Below are 15600 nucleotides of genomic sequence, written 5' to 3'. Positions count from 1 at the left end.
TCCACATGTAAACTCTTTACATACAGTTCACAAACATCACATTTTGTCCTTGGGAAAATGCTTCTTTGTGTAGTTGAGTTCTCCTCACTTACTCCCTGTCCTCCAAGTCACATCTTTTGCTTGCTGATCAATGTCTATTGGCACGAGTCTGGGGATACACGTTTCATTCATGAACAGGAAACACTGAGACCGGCCTCTTGACCTCCTCTCAATTTCATCTATGAATTAAATGAATCATTGATGTAACTGGATATTTCACCATGATCTTGAGCTGCTCTCTGAACTTGGACTGCGTCGCCCCATAAACAAATGTGTTAGTGCAGCAGTTCAAAACCTGGAGCATATCACCCACATTTTCAAAGATATTTTCGGAATCGTTGTAATTTTTAGGATCTTTCCCTGTGATGTTATAGTATAGGAATTCTATAACATAAATTGACCAGAGAAGTATGAAGCTACCGGATATGGCGAATAGTAAAATCACGGACCTCCTCCTGCTTTCCACCTCTGGGTCACTGTGATTACTTCCCTTCCTCTGGTCTATCAGTCGCTTTCGAACTCGACTGGCCACTAGAATATGCCTGACTGTCAGAGCATTGAGCAACAAAATCAGTGTGAATGGGAGCAATGGGGTTAAAGCTGTATCAAACCAATCAAAACCAATCCATCCCGGCTCGGTGAAATAGTTTGCCTTTACATCACAGAACCACGGTACATGCTTAATTATCCATCTAGGTTCAAGTGCAAAGTAGTTTGGAATATTTTTTAAACAGAACAAAATGCAGGTTGTTACCAGAATGATAGCCGCAGTTTTCCCGGTGCAGTATTTTCTTTTCAGCTTCTGGCAACAAATGGCAACAAACCGATCAAATGAGAAAGTGACAGTGAACCAGACCGAATAGTCTGTGGCTGCCCTACTGAGGACATTGATAACACTACATACTGGTGTAATGTCTAGGAAAGAGCCTGGGAAATAATAATAACTAATCCGCCACAGTATAACTTCAGTGATGATGACCAGTAGATCTGCTGTTGCCATGGCCACTAGGTAGCGAGTGGTGCAGGTAGAGAGACCGCATTTTCCCTGGGACAGGATTACAATCGCCAGTAGATTAACTGTAAGAAAAGGGGGTAACCTGTGAATGAATTACATTTAAATTTATTTTCTTTATCCTGGATACTACGAACAACATTCTAGTTCCAAATTCAGGTAAGAAGATTTTTTTTAAAACTTTACATGTGAACCCCAATCCGCATCTAACCCTCCAAACTTATGGATGCACAAGATTGGGGACAGGAACAGAGAACCACTCAGAATTAGTAACTTCTCAATAAAGTTTTGGTGAACTGCGATTCGATTATTGAAAGCTGATTACAGGCTAAATACTGGCCGCTGGTGCTTTCTCATTAGCTGATGGTCAAAGACACGCAGAATTAGATTCTCTCCACGGCATTGTCAGTTTTCTACGTAGCAAAATAGATTTACTGGGTGGTGCGAGAAACAAAAGCTAAAGTTCACATCTAGCAGAATGGGATAAAAACGACCTGAAGATTTTAAACCACTGCATAGCTTCAATTGCGGAATATTTAGCATACTATGTGTTATTGCAAAAAAAGATATTTATGGACTGGAGAAGGTGCAATTGTTTTAACCAGATTAATACCAGAATGGAGGGAGGTATGCGATTTGTTTCATTACAAAAAACCTTACAAATGTTGCTATTTATTGCCATGTGTTATTAATACCGCAAATGTCTGTTCCGCTGTGATCATTCTCACAGGCGCACATCTTACTGTGTTTAAGGACACTTGATGATAATTATATGGGCAAATCTTAGATCGCCTCTGATCTATCAAACCATAGTCCATCACACAATGGACGATTCTATAACCACAGTAAAGTATTAATCCTGTTTCTTAGACAGATAAACAGTTCTGTCCTTATTGCCCATTCTTAGGTCTGTTGTTGCGGGAAGGTGGGGGGGTAGGATTTAACAACATTGAAACAGAAAAAAGCGTTGACATTAACTATAATCCGAGTAAGAACATGTTATATAAAGAGTTAGAATACTGTAAACATGTTGTGCTCATGCTTAGGTATATAAATCAAAACATATTGTTTCAGCGGGAGCAGTGCGGAAGTGGCTGCTGGGAGGTAAGTCTGCCCTTTAAAAGCACTTGTCTTTGCAGGGGCAGGCCAGTCGATTTCGGCGGGAGAACAGCTGGTGAGTCAGTTTCAGCGGGAGCAGTGCGGAAGTGGCTGCTGGGAGGTATGTCTGTCCTTTAAAAGCACTTGTCTTTGCAGGGGCAGGCCAGTCGCTTTCGGCGGGAGAACAGCTGGTGAGTCAGTTTCAGCAGGAGCAGTGCGGAAGTGGCTGCTGGGAGGTAAGTCTGTCCTTTAAAAGCACTTGTCTTTGCAGGGGCAGGCCAGTCGATTTCGGCGGGAGAACAGCTGGTGAGTCAGTTTCAGCGGGAGCAGTGCGGAAGTGGCTGCTGGGAGGTAAGTCTGTCCTTTAAAAGCACTTGTCTTTGCAGGGGCAGGCCAGTCGATTTCGGCGGGAGAACAGCTGGTGAGTCAGTTTCAGCGGGAGCAGTGCGGAAGTGGCTGCTGGGAGGTAAGTCTGTCCTTTAAAAGCACTTGTCTTTGCAGGGGCAGGCCAGTCGATTTCGGCGGGAGAACAGCTGGTGAGTCAGTTTCAGCAGGAGCAGTGCGGAAGTGGCTGCTGGGAGGTAAGTCTGTCCTTTAAAAGCACTTGTCTTTGCAGGGGCAGGCCAGTCGATTTCGGCGGGAGAACAGCTGGTGAGTCAGTTTCAGCAGGAGCAGTGCGGAAGTGGCTGCTGGGAGGTAAGTCTGTCCTTTGAAAGCACTTATCTTTGAAGGGGCAGGCCAGTCGATTTCGGCGGGAGAACAGCTGGTGAGTCAGTTTCAGCGGGAGCAGTGCGGAAGTGGCTGCTGGGAGGTAAGTCTGTCCTTTCAAAGCACTTGTCTTTGCAGGGGCAGGCCAGTCGATTTCGGCGGGGGAACAGCTGGTGAGTCAGTTTCAGCGGGAGCAGTGCGGAAGTGGCTGCTGGGAGGTAAGTCTGTCCTTTAAAAGCACTTGTCTTTGCAGGGGCAGGCCAGTCGATTTCGGCGGGGGAACAGCTGGTGAGTCAGTTTCAGCGGGAGCAGTGCGGAAGTGGCTGCTGGGAGGTAAGTCTGTCCTTTAAAAGCACTTGTCTTTGAAGGGGCAGGCCAGTCGATTTCGGCGGGAGATCAGCTGGTGAGTCAGTTTCAGCGGGAGCAGTGCGGAAGTGGCTGCTGGGAGGTAAGTCTGTCCTTTCAAAGCACTTGTCTTTGCAGGGGCAGGCCAGTCGATTTCGGCGGGAGAACAGCTGGTGAGTCAGTTTCAGCGAGAGCAGTGCGGAAGTGGCTGCTGGGAGGTAAGTCTGTCCTTTAAAAGCACTTGTCTTTGCAGGGGCAGGCCAGTCGATTTCGGCGGGAGTGGAGCTGGCTGGTTAGTCAATTCCAGCAGGAGCTGTTTTAGGCGGGAACGGGAAGTCAACCCGCGGACGTCTGGGAAGACCCTCACCAATAAATTCTGGTGGAGAGGAAACCCGAGACACTACACGTGTAGTGTCTCCCACCCGCCGCCCTCCTCTAACCTAATAATAAAACCCATTGGTCTGAGGTAAGTACCATATTTTATTATATTATTATTATTTTTTATAAAAAATTTAATTTAGTTGTTAGCCAGATCTTGGTAGAAAGTTAGAGGAATGGCAGGGAAGGGAGTGCAATGTTCCTCCTGCAGGATGTTTGAGGTGAGGGATGCAGTTAGTGTCCCTGCTGATTTTACCTGCAGGAAGTGCTGCCATCTCCAGCTCCTCCAAGACCGAGTTAGGGAACTGGAGCTGGAGTTGGAAGAACTTCGGATCATTCGGGAGGCAGAAGGGGTCATAGATAGCAGCTTCAGGGAATTAGTTACACCAAAGATTGTAGATAGGTGGGTAACTGTAAGAGGGGCTGGGAAAAAGCAGTCAGTGCAGGGATCCCCTGCGGTCGTTCCCCTGAGAAACAAGTATACCGCTTTGGATACTGGTGGGGGGGGACTTACCAGGGGTAAGCCATGGGGTACGGGCCTCTGGCACGGAGTCTGTCCCTGTTGCTCGGAAGGGAAGGGGGGAGAGGAGCAGAGCATTAGTAATTGGGGACTCTATAGTCAGGGGCACAGATAGGAGATTTTGTGGGAGCGTGAGAGACTCACGTTTGGTATGTTGCCTCCCAGGTGCAAGGGTACGTGATGTCTCGGATTGTGTTTTCCGGGTCCTTAGTGGGGAGGGGGAGCAGCCCCAAGTCGTGGTCCACATTGGCACTAACGACATAGGTAGGAAAGGGGACAAGGATGTCAGGCAGGCTTTCAGGGAGCTAGGATGGAAGCTCAGAACTAGAACAAACAGAGTTGTTATCTCTGGGTTGTTGCCCGTGCCATGTGATAGTGAGATGAGGAATAGGGAGAGAGAGCATTTAAACACGTGGCTACAGGGATGGTGCAGGCGGGAGGGATTCAGATTTCTGGATAACTGGGGCTCTTTCTGGGGAAGGTGGGACCTCTACAGACAGGATGGTCTACATCTGAACCTGAGGGGCACAAATATCCTGGGGGGGGATTTGTTAATGCTCTTTGGGGGGGGTTTAAACTAATGCAGCAGGGGCATGGGAACCTGGATTGTAGTTTTAGGGTAAGGGAGAATGAGAGTATAGAGGTCAGGAGCACAGATTTGACGTCGGAGGAGGGGGCCAGTGTTCAGGTAGGTGGTTTGAAGTGTGTCTACTTCAATGCCAGGAGTATACGAAACAAGGTAGGGGAACTGGCAGCATGGGTTGGTACCTGGGACTTCGATGTTGTGGCCATTTCGGAGACATGGATAGAGCAGGGACAGGAATGGATGTTGCAGGTTCCGGGGTTTAGGTGTTTTAGTAAGCTCAGAGAAGGAGGCAAAAGAGGGGGAGGTGTGGCGCTGCTAGTCAAGAGCAGTATTACGGTGGCGGAGAGGATGTTACATGGGGACTCTTCTTCCGAGGTAGTATGGGGTGAAGTTAGAAACAGGAAAGGAGAGGTCACCCTGTTGGGAGTTTTTTATAGGCCTCCTAATAGTTCTAGGGATGTAGAGGAAAGGATGGCGAAGATGATTCTGGATAAGAGCGAAAGTAACAGTGTAGTTATTATGGGAGACTTTAACTTTCCAAATATTGACTGGAAAAGATATAGTTCGAGTACAATAGATGGGTCGTTTTTTATACAGTGTGTGCAGGAGGGTTTCCTGAAACAATATGTTGACAGGCCAACAAGAGGCGAGGCCACGTTGGATTTGGTTTTGGGTAATGAACCAGGCCAGGTGTTGGATTTGGAGGTAGGAGAGCACTTTGGGGACAGTGACCACAATTCGGTGACGTTTACGTTAATGATGGAAAGGGATAAGTATACACCGCAGGGCAAGAGTTATAGCTGGGGGAAGGGCAATTATGATGCCATTAGACGTGACTTGGGGGGGATAAGGTGGAGAAGTAGGCTGCAAGTGTTGGGCACACTGGATAAGTGGGGCTTGTTCAAGGATCAGCTACTGCGTGTTCTTGATAAGTATGTACCGGTCAGGCAGGGAGGAAGGCGTCGAGCGAGGGAACCGTGGTTTACCAAGGAAGTGGAATCTATTGTTAAGAGGAAGAAGGAGGCCTATGTGAAGATGAGGTGTGAAGTTTCAGTTGGGGCGATGGATAGTTACAAGGTAGCGAGGAAGGATCTAACGAGAGAGCTAAGACGAGCAAGGAGGGGACATGAGAAGTATTTGGCAGGAAGGATCAAGGAAAACCCAAAAGCTTTCTATAGGTATGTCAGGAATAAGCGAATGACTAGGGAAAGAGTAGGACCAGTCAAGGACAGGGATGGGAAATTGTGTGTGGAGTCTGAAGAGATAGGCGAGATACTAAATGAATATTTTTTGTCAGTATTCACTCAGGAAAAAGATAATGTTGTGGAGGAGAATGCTGAGCCCCAGTCTAATAGAATAGATGGCATTGAGGTACGTAGGGAAGAGGTATTGGCAATTCTGGACAGGCTGAAAATAGATAAGTCCCTGGGACCTGATGGGATTTATCCTAGGATTCTCTGGGGAGGCCAGGGAAGAGATTGCTGGACCTTTGGCTTTGATTTTTATGTCATCATTGGCGACAGGAATAGTGCCAGAGGACTGGAGACAGCAAATGTGGTCCCTTTGTTCAAAAAGGGGAGCAGAGACAACCCCGGCAACTATAGACCGGTGAGCCTCACGTCTGTAGTGGGTAAAGTCTTGGAGGGGATTATAAGAGAACAAACAAAGAACAAAGAAATGTACAGCACAGGAACAGGCCCTTCGGCCCTCCAAGCCCGTGCCGACCATACTGCCCGACTAAACTACAATCTTCTACACTTCCTGGGTCCGTATCCTTCTATTCCCATCCTATTCATATATTTGTCAAGATGCCCCTTAAATGTCACTATCGTCCCTGCTTCCACTACCTCCTCCGGTAGTGAGTTCCAGGCACCCACTACCCTCTGCGTAAAAAACTTGCCTCGTACATCTACTCTAAACTTTGCCCCTCTCACCTTAAACCTATGCCCCCTAGTAATTGACCCCTCTACCCTGGGGAAAAGCCTCTGACTATCCACTCTGTCTATGCCCCTCATAATTTTGTATACCTCTATCAGGTCGCCCCTCAACCTCCTTCGTTCCAGTGAGAACAAACCGAGTTTATTCAATCGCTCCTCATAGCTTATGCCCTCCATACCAGGCAACATTCTGGTAAATCTCTTCTGCACCCTCTCTAAAGCCTCCACATCCTTCTGGTAGTGTGGCGACCAGAATTGAACACTATACTCCAAGTGTGGCCTAACTAAGGTTCTATACAGCTGCAACATGACTTGCCAATTCTTATACTCAATGCCCCGGCCAATGAAGGCAAGCATGCCGTATGCCTTCTTGACTACCTTCTCCACCTGTGTAGCCCCTTTCAGTGATCTGTGGACCTGTACTCCTAGGTTTATAGACACAAGATTTATAATCATCTAGATAGGAATAATATGATCAGGGATAGTCAGCATGGCTTTGTGAAGGGTAGGTCATGCCTCACAAACCTTATTGAGTTCTTTGAGAAGGTGACTGAACAGGTAGATGAGAGTAGAGCAGTTGATGTGGTGTATATGGATTTCAGCAAAGCGTTTGATAAGGTTCCCCACGGTTGGCTATTGCAGAAAATACGGAGGCTGGGGATTGAGGGTGATTTGGAGATGTGGATCAGAAATTGGCTAGCTGAAAGAAGACAGAGGGTGGTGGTTGATGGGAAATGTTCAGAATGGAGTACAGTCACAAGTGGAGTACCACAAGGATCTGTTCTGGGGCCGTTGCTGTTTGTCATTTTTATCAATGACCTAGAGGAAGGCGCAGTGGAAGGATGTAGCAGGTTACAGAGGGATATAGATAAGCTGCAGAGCTGGGCTGAGAGGTGGCAAATGGAGTTTAATGTAGCGAAGTGTGAGGTGATTCACTTTGGAAGGAATAACAGGAATGCGGAATATTTGGCTAATGGTAAAGTTCTTGAAAGTGTGGATGAGCAGAGGGATCTAGGTGTCCATGTACATAGATCCCTGAAAGTTGCCACCCAGGTTGATAGGGTTGTGAAGAAGGCCTATGGAGTGTTGGCCTTTATTGGTAGAGGGATTGAGTTCCGGAGTCGGGAGGTCATGTTGCAGCTGTACAGAACTCTGGTACGGCCGCATTTGGAGTATTGCGTACAGTTCTGGTCACCGCATTATAGGAAGGACGTGGAGGCTTTGGAGCGGGTGCAGAGGAGATTTACCAGGATGTTGCCTGGTATGGAGGGAAAATCTTATGAGGAAAGGCTGATGGACTTGAGGTTGTTTTCGTTGGAGAGAAGAAGGTTAAGAGGAGACTTAATAGAGGCATACAAAATAAATATCAGGGGGTTGGATAGGGTGGACAGTGAGAGCCTTCTCCCGCGGATGGAAATGGCTGGCACGAGGGGACATAACTTTAAACTGAGGGGTAATAGATATAGGACAGAGGTCAGAGGTAGGTTCTTTAGGCAAAGAGTAGTGAGGCCGTGGAATGCCCTACCTGCTACAGTCGTGAACTCGCCAACATTGAGGGCATTTAAAAGTTTATTGGATAAACATATGGATGATAATGGCATAGTGTAGGTTAGATGGCTTTTGTTTCGGTGCAACATCGTGGGCCGAAGGGCCTGTACTGCGCTGTATTGTTCTATGTTCTATATTGAAATGAATATTTCTATCTATGGACTAGAATTTAAAGTGCAGAAGGAGGCCATTCGGCCCATCGAGTCTGCACCGGCCATGGAAAGGTCACCCTACCGAAGCCCACACCTCCACCCCATCCTCGTAACCCCAACTAATCTTTTTGGACACTAAGGGCAATTTAGCGTGGCCGATGCACCTAACCTGCACATCTTTGGACTGTGGGAAGAAACCGGAGCACCCGGAGGAAACCCACGCACACACGGGGAAAACGTGCTGACTCCGCACAGAGTCCGAGCCGGGAATGGGACCTGGGACCCTGGAGCTGTGAAGCAACTGTGCTACCCACTGTGCTGCCCAGGCTACCTGTCTGTCTGTCTATCTATCTATAATTCAATAGTCAGCAGGACAATGTCAATATATTCTATTTCTACATATATTACCAAGCACCAGGATCTACCCATTTTCAGCCGATTACATCAGTTAAACAGGCAGCTTGACAGAGAGAACAGATCAGTTACCTAATGATCATTTTCAATGTTGAACCAGCTCGTTTCTTTCCAGTTAAAGCCCACAATAAGCTTTGCCTGCGGTGACAGATAGCCACAGAAATCCGTGGTCAGCTCGGTCTTGTGCACCATTCCGGTAAGTGATGCCCTCCATCGCCCACCATACGCCTTCCCATACCTCTGCCCCCCCCCCCCCACACACACACTCCATTGTTTGCAATACTACATTAACACACACTCCCAGTGATATAAGCTCATGTGGATAAGGCTGTGCAGCTAATTCAAATGCTGAGAGAAACGCTCTGTTAATTACAATGTTAGGAGTTTGCTAAAGTTTTAATTTTAATCTGCACTTTGTCTGATTTGTGCATCAGCAACATTCACAATATTTGTCCGTCAGGCAGAGGTCTGTCGCTCCTCACAGCAACACAAGCCACTGAGCTGATATCAGAGGCTGCTGATGTGCACAGACGAGTGTGTCAACTGATGACTGAAATAGAAGTCAGTGAGAGGTCAGGACGATTCAGGTCGAACAGTGTGAAATTCACCCTCTGTCAGGGTGATCTACAATCCCTGCGGTTCTGCATGGACCGATACTGCCAGGAAAGCGTGTTGACGGACCCACACACGCAAAATAACACCCATAATTAACTTCAATCCGAAAACTGCCCACACAAACACACAAGAAACAAAAACTTGACAGTTCTGGGAGTTGGAAGATCTTAATATTCAATTGAGACATGGGCTAAAGCTGCAGAGCGAACTCAGGATATTTGAATTCAGGACATTAGAACATTGCTCGGGTATTTCAGTGGTGGTGGGCTTCATGTCTACATGTATTATTGCCAGAGCGGGGCAGCATGGTGGCACAGGGGGTTAGCCCTGCAGCCTTACGGTCCCAGGTCCCAGGTTCGATCCCGGCTCTGAGTCACTGTCCATGTGGAGTTTGCACATTCTCCCTGTGTTTGCGTGGGCTTCACCCCCACAACCCAAAGATGTGCAGGTTAGGTGGATTGGCCACGCTAAATTGTCCCTTAATTGGAAAAAATGAATTGGGTACTCTAAATTTTAACAAAAAAAAAATGATTGACAGAGCAAAACATGAGAACAGCTCACACACAGACTTCTAGAAATTCACTGCCTATAGCCACTTACCAGGAACTCCGATAGCAGCAAGGATTGCATAGTATATTTTGATGACCTTGTTGAATGTTTCAAGCATATTCCTGCCTTCCTTGCTGCAGGCAGCCTCTCTGCATTCAGCTCTGAGTCTGTGCATTTTCCCACCCTTTCTTTTGTACCCTGCACGATCTCCGTGGAGATGCCGTGGTTGCCAAATGGGCCTGTCTATTTTTTTAATGAACTGACAGATGACAACAAATTATTTCCCCGGTGGGGATTAGTCAATTAGACAATTCTCATCACGTCCATTAATTAACAGATGAAAGTTGCACTCTTCCCGAATTAGTGCTGCTAACATCAAAGCAATTAAGGGCAAACTTTACATCACATATTGTTCCAAAACTGACATTCACTCTATTGTGGTATTTCACTCATTCAATGACAAATGTCAGTGTGTCTTTATCAGTGTTCTTATGTGCAGTCTGTGTTTAGACTGCCTTCTTGAAATGTGAACATTAATTTACCCAAACACAATATTTAATGTGTGTATAGGACCATTGATTTGAAAGTCCAACTATCTGGCCTCATGTTGGGCTATTCAAAGTTAGGCTTTGAAACGATACACTAAACTTAGGAAAATGGAACGTAAGGAGGAAGGAAAATGGATGAAAGGCTGATCTTCATTACGGAGATGTTTCAGGTACATTGCAACAAGGGTGAAAGGAAGGGGGTCACAACGCCAGGACATCGTGGATGATGTGCAAAATAGGAAATGTGATTAGACAAAAAAAATATGCTGTAACACATAGGTGAGGTGAATCATTAAGCATGAACCATGTCACGTGTAATCCTTTGACAGGGGGAAGTGAAGAGGCACATAGGACTGGCAAAGGCTGAACATAGGAATAGAACGGCAGTTAACATAATGTGGGGACTTCCGGGTGCGGCGATGATCAGCTGAGTCGCACGTTTCGGCAGCTCCCGGTGGAACGGACTTTTGGGCTCTTAATGGGAGCCCCAGCGGCAATTTTAACGGCTAAAAACACTGTGCGGTAAACCAGAAGGGAATCCCCCCGGACACGTATGGAAAAAGGAGAGGAAAGCAGCCGGATTGCGGAGAATCCTCTAGAGCAGCGGCAAGGAAGGCAAGCTCAAAGCAAGATGGCGTCGGAAGGTGGCCGTTTGGTATGGGGCCCTGACCAACAAGAGTTCCTGCGGCGCTGTGTGGAAGAACAGAAAAAGGAGATGAAGAAGGAGCTGCTGGCCCCGATATTACAGGCGATTGAAGGGCTAAAGGAGGAGCAAAAGACTCAGGAGCAGGAGCTTCGGGTCGTGAAGGCAAAGGCTGCTGAAAATGAAGACGAAATACAGGGCCTGGTGGTCAAGACAGAGATGCACGAGGCACAGCACAAAAGGTGGGTGGAAAGGCTGGAGGTGCTGGAGAATAATTCGAGGAGGAAGAATTTAAGGGTTCTGGGTCTTCCCGAAGGCGCAGAAGGGGCGGACGACGGGACATATGTGAGCACGATGCTTCACTCGCTAATGGGATCGGAGGCCCCGACGGGCCCTTTGGAGGTGGAGGGAGCTTATCGAGTTATGGCGCGAAGACCGAGGGCTGGAGAAATACCTCGAGCTATAGTGGTGAGGTTTCTCCGCTATAATGACAGAGAGATAGTCCTCAGATGGGCGAAGAAAACTCGGAGCTGTAGGTGGGAGAACGCGGTTATCCGCGTATACCAGGATTGGAGTGCGGAGGTGGCGAGAAGGAGGGCAAGTTTTAATCGGGCTAAGGCGGTGCTTCACAAAAAGAAGGTCAAATTCGGAATGTTGCAGCCGGTAAGACTGTGGGTCACACACCAAGGGAAGCACCACTACTTTGAGACGGCAGAAGAGGCGTGGACATTTATTGTGGACGAGAAGCTGGAATAGGCGGGCGAGAAAAAGAATGTTTGGGACAAAGTGGTGGGGTGATTATGTGGGGTGAGGGGGGGAAAAAGGGGGAGGGGATGATTTTTCAAGTTGTTAATCTTGCGCACTTGTAACTTTTCTCTCTTCCCCATGTTGTGGGGGAGGGGGGGAGGAGGATGAGGAAATGTGGGCGCCGGTCATTTGGGGCGGGGCCAAGTGGGAAACGCGGGCTTTGTTCCCGCGCTATGGTAAATATGGCGGGAACAGGGACGCAGGAAGGAGGGGGCCTCGCACAGTGGGGGCCGAGGACAAGGGGGGAAGCCGAGGTCAGCCAGAGTTTGCTGACTTCTGGGAGCAACATGGGGGGTGCAACTACGCTAGAAATGGATCTAGCGGAGGGGGGGTGTTAACTGGGTTGCTGCTGCTGGGGAGAAGGGGGAGCTGGTATGGGGTGAGGTGGTCGAGGCGGGAGGGCGCCGTCGGGGGGATATACGGGTATGTGGGAACCGGGTGAGGAGCTGGGTTAAAAAAGGGGATGGCTAGTCGACAAGGGGGGGGGGGGGTGGTAAAGAGCCCCCCAACCTGGCTGATCACGTGGAACGTGAGAGGGCTGAACGGGCCGATTAAAAGGGCACGGGTACTCGCACACCTAAAGAAATTAAAGGCAGATGTAGTTATGTTGCAGGAGACGCATCTGAAACTGATAGACCAGGTCAGACTACGTAAAGGATGGGTGGGGCAGGTGTTTCATTTGGGTTTAGATGCGAAGAACAGGGGGGTGGCTATTTTAGTGGGGAAACGGGTACTGTTTGAGGCAAAGACCATAGTGGCGGATAGTGGGGGTAGGTACGTGATGGTGAGTGGCACATTGCAAGGGGAGGCGGTGGTTCTAGTGAATGTATATGCCCCGAACTGGGATGATGCAAATTTTATGAGGCGTATGTTGGGACGTATCCCGGACCTGGAGGCGGGAAAGTTGGTAATGGGGGGAGACTTTAATACGGTGCTGGACCCAGGGCTGGACAGATCGAGGTCCAGGACCGGGAGGAGGCCGGCAGCGGCTAGGGTCCTCAAGGACTTCATGGAGCAGATGGGAGGAGTAGACCCCTGGCCTAGGAGTAAGGAGTTCTCTTTTTTCTCCTATGTCCACAAAGTATACTCACGGATAGACTTTTTTGTTTTGGGAAGGGCACTGATTCCGAAGGTGACAGGGACGGAATATACAGCCATAGCTATCTCGGACCACGCTCCACATTGGGTGGACCTGGAGGTAGGAGAGGAAAAAGAACAGCACCAAATCTGGAGAATGGATATGGGATTATTGGCGGATGAGGGGGTATGTTTAAGGGTGAGGGGGTGTATTACAAAGAACAAAGAACAAAGAAATGTACAGCACAGGAACAGGCCCTTCGGCCCTCCAAGCCCGTGCCGACCATACTGCCCGACTAAACTACAATCTTCTACACTTCCTGGGTCCGTATCCTTCTATTCCCATCCTATTCATATATTTGTCAAGATGCCCCTTAAATGTCCCTATCGTCCCTGCCTCCACTACCTCCTCCGGTAGTGAGTTCCAGGCACCCACTACCCTCTGCGTAAAAAACTTGCCTCGTACATCTACTCTAAACTTTGCCCCTCTTACCTTAAACCTATGCCCCCTAGTAATTGACCCCTCTACCCTGGGGAAAAGCCTCTGACTATCCACTCTGTCTATGCCCCTCATAATTTTGTATACCTCTATCAGGTCGCCCCTCAACCTCCTTCGTTCCAGTGAGAACAAACCGAGTTTATTCAATCGCTCCTCATAGCTTATGCCCTCCATACCAGGCAACATTCTGGTAAATCTCTTCTGCACCCTCTCTAAAGCCTCCACATCCTTCTGGTAGTGTGGCGACCAGAATTGAACACTATATTCCAAGTGTGGCCTAACTAAGGTTCTATACAGCTGCAACATGACTTGCCAATTCTTATACTCAATGCCCCGGCCAATGAAGGCAAGCATGCCGTATGCCTTCTTGACTACCTTCTCCACCTGTGTAGCCCCTTTCAGTGATCTGTGGACCTGTACTCCTAGATCTCTTTGACTTTCAATACTCTTGAGGGTTCTACCATTCACTGTATATTCCCTACCTGCATTAGCCCTTCCAAAATGCATTACCTCACATTTGTCCAGGTTAAACTCCATCTGCCATCTCTCCGCCCAAGTCTCCAGACAATCTAAATCCTGCTGTATCCTCAGACAGTCCTCATCGCTATCCGCAATTCCACCAACCTTTGTGTCGTCTGCAAACTTACTAATCAGACCAGTTACATTTTCCTCCAAATCATTTATATATACTACAAATAGCAAAGGTCCCAGCACTGATCCCTGTGGAACACCACTGGTCACAGCCCTCCAATTAGAAAAGCATCCCTCCATTGCTACCCTCTGCCTTCTATGGCCTAGCCAGTTCTGTATCCACCTTGCCAGTTCACCCCTGATCCCGTGTGACTTCACCTTTTGTACTAGTCTACCATGAGGGACCTTGTCAAAGGCCTTACTGAAGTCCATATAGACAACATCTACTGCCCTACCTGCATCAATCATCTTAGTGACCTCCTCGAAAAACTCTATCAAGTTAGTGAGACACGACCTCCCCTTCACAAAACCGTGCTGCCTCTCACTAATACGTCCATTTGCTTCCAAATGGGAGTAGATCCTGTCTCGAAGAATTCTCTCCAGTAATTTCCCTACCATTTTGAAAGGTACTTGGAGCTTAATGACAATGGGGAGGTTCAGGTGGGAGTGGTCTGGGAGGCATTGAAGGCAGTGGTTAGAGGGGAACTGATATCCATCAGGGCACATAAAGGAAAGCAGGAGGGTAAGGAAAGGGAGCGGTTGCTGAAAGAACTTCTGAGGGTGGACAGGCAATATGCGGAGGCACCGGAGGAGGGACTGTACAGGGAAAGACAAAGGCTACACGTAGAATTTGACCTGTTGACCACGGATAACAGTGGAGGAGGGCACAGGGTCTACAGTATGAATATGGAGATAAGGCGAGTCGGTTACTGGCCCATCAACTGAGGAAGAGGGGAGCAGCGAGGGAGATAGGGGGGGTGAGAGATGAGGAGGGAGAGATGGAACGGGGAGTGGAGAGAGTGAATGGGGTGTTCAAGGCATTTTATGAAAAGTTATATAAAGCTCAGCCCCCGGAAGGGAAGGAGAGAATGATGTGTTTCTTGGATCAGCTGGAATTCCCTAAGGTGGAGGAGCAGGAGAGGGAGGGACTGGGAGCACAGATTGAGATGGAGGAGGTAGTGAAAGGGATTGGGAGTATGCAGGCGGGGAAGGCCCCGGGACCAGACGGATTCCCGGTGGAATTTTATAGGAAGTATATGGACTTGCTGGCCCCGCTTTTGACGAGAACCTTTAATGAGGCTAGGGAAAGGGGGCAGCTGCCCCCGACTATGTCGGAGGCAACGATATCGCTCCTTTTAAAGAAGGAAAAAGACCCGCTGCAATGCGGGTCCTACAGGCCCATTTCCCTTTTAAATGTAGATGCTAAGATTCTGGCCAAGGTGATGGTGACGAGGATAGAGGACTGTGTCCCGGGGGTGGTCCATGAGGACCAAACCGGGTTCGTGAAGGGGAGACAGCTGAACACGAACATACGGAGGTTGCTAGGGGTAATGATGATGCCCCCACCAGAGGGGGAGGCGGATATAGTGGTGGCGATGGACGCCGAGAAAGCATTCGACAGAGTGGAGTGGGATTATCTGTGGGAGGTGCTGAG

At 48.4% G+C, this 15600-nt stretch overlaps 1 protein-coding gene across 1 annotated transcript; it reads right to left on the bottom strand.

The window, feature by feature from the left end:
- Nucleotides 1–214: 214 nt before the first annotated feature.
- On the bottom strand, nucleotides 215–10047 carry LOC140411294 (probable G-protein coupled receptor 139). The gene is made up of 2 exons (XM_072500415.1): nucleotides 9953–10047; nucleotides 215–1116 (listed from the first exon to the last, which is right to left on the bottom strand). The coding sequence occupies exons 1-2, from the start codon at nucleotides 10017–10019 to the stop codon at nucleotides 215–217; spliced, it is 969 nt and encodes a 322-aa protein (XP_072356516.1). The 5' UTR covers nucleotides 10020–10047.
- Between the last annotated feature and the right edge of the window lie 5553 nt (nucleotides 10048–15600).

Source organism: Scyliorhinus torazame, chromosome 4 (genome assembly GCF_047496885.1).
Source record: "Scyliorhinus torazame isolate Kashiwa2021f chromosome 4, sScyTor2.1, whole genome shotgun sequence".
Classification (NCBI taxonomy): Eukaryota; Metazoa; Chordata; class Chondrichthyes; order Carcharhiniformes; family Scyliorhinidae; genus Scyliorhinus; species Scyliorhinus torazame.
This window is presented reverse-complemented; position numbering and strand designations above follow the sequence as displayed.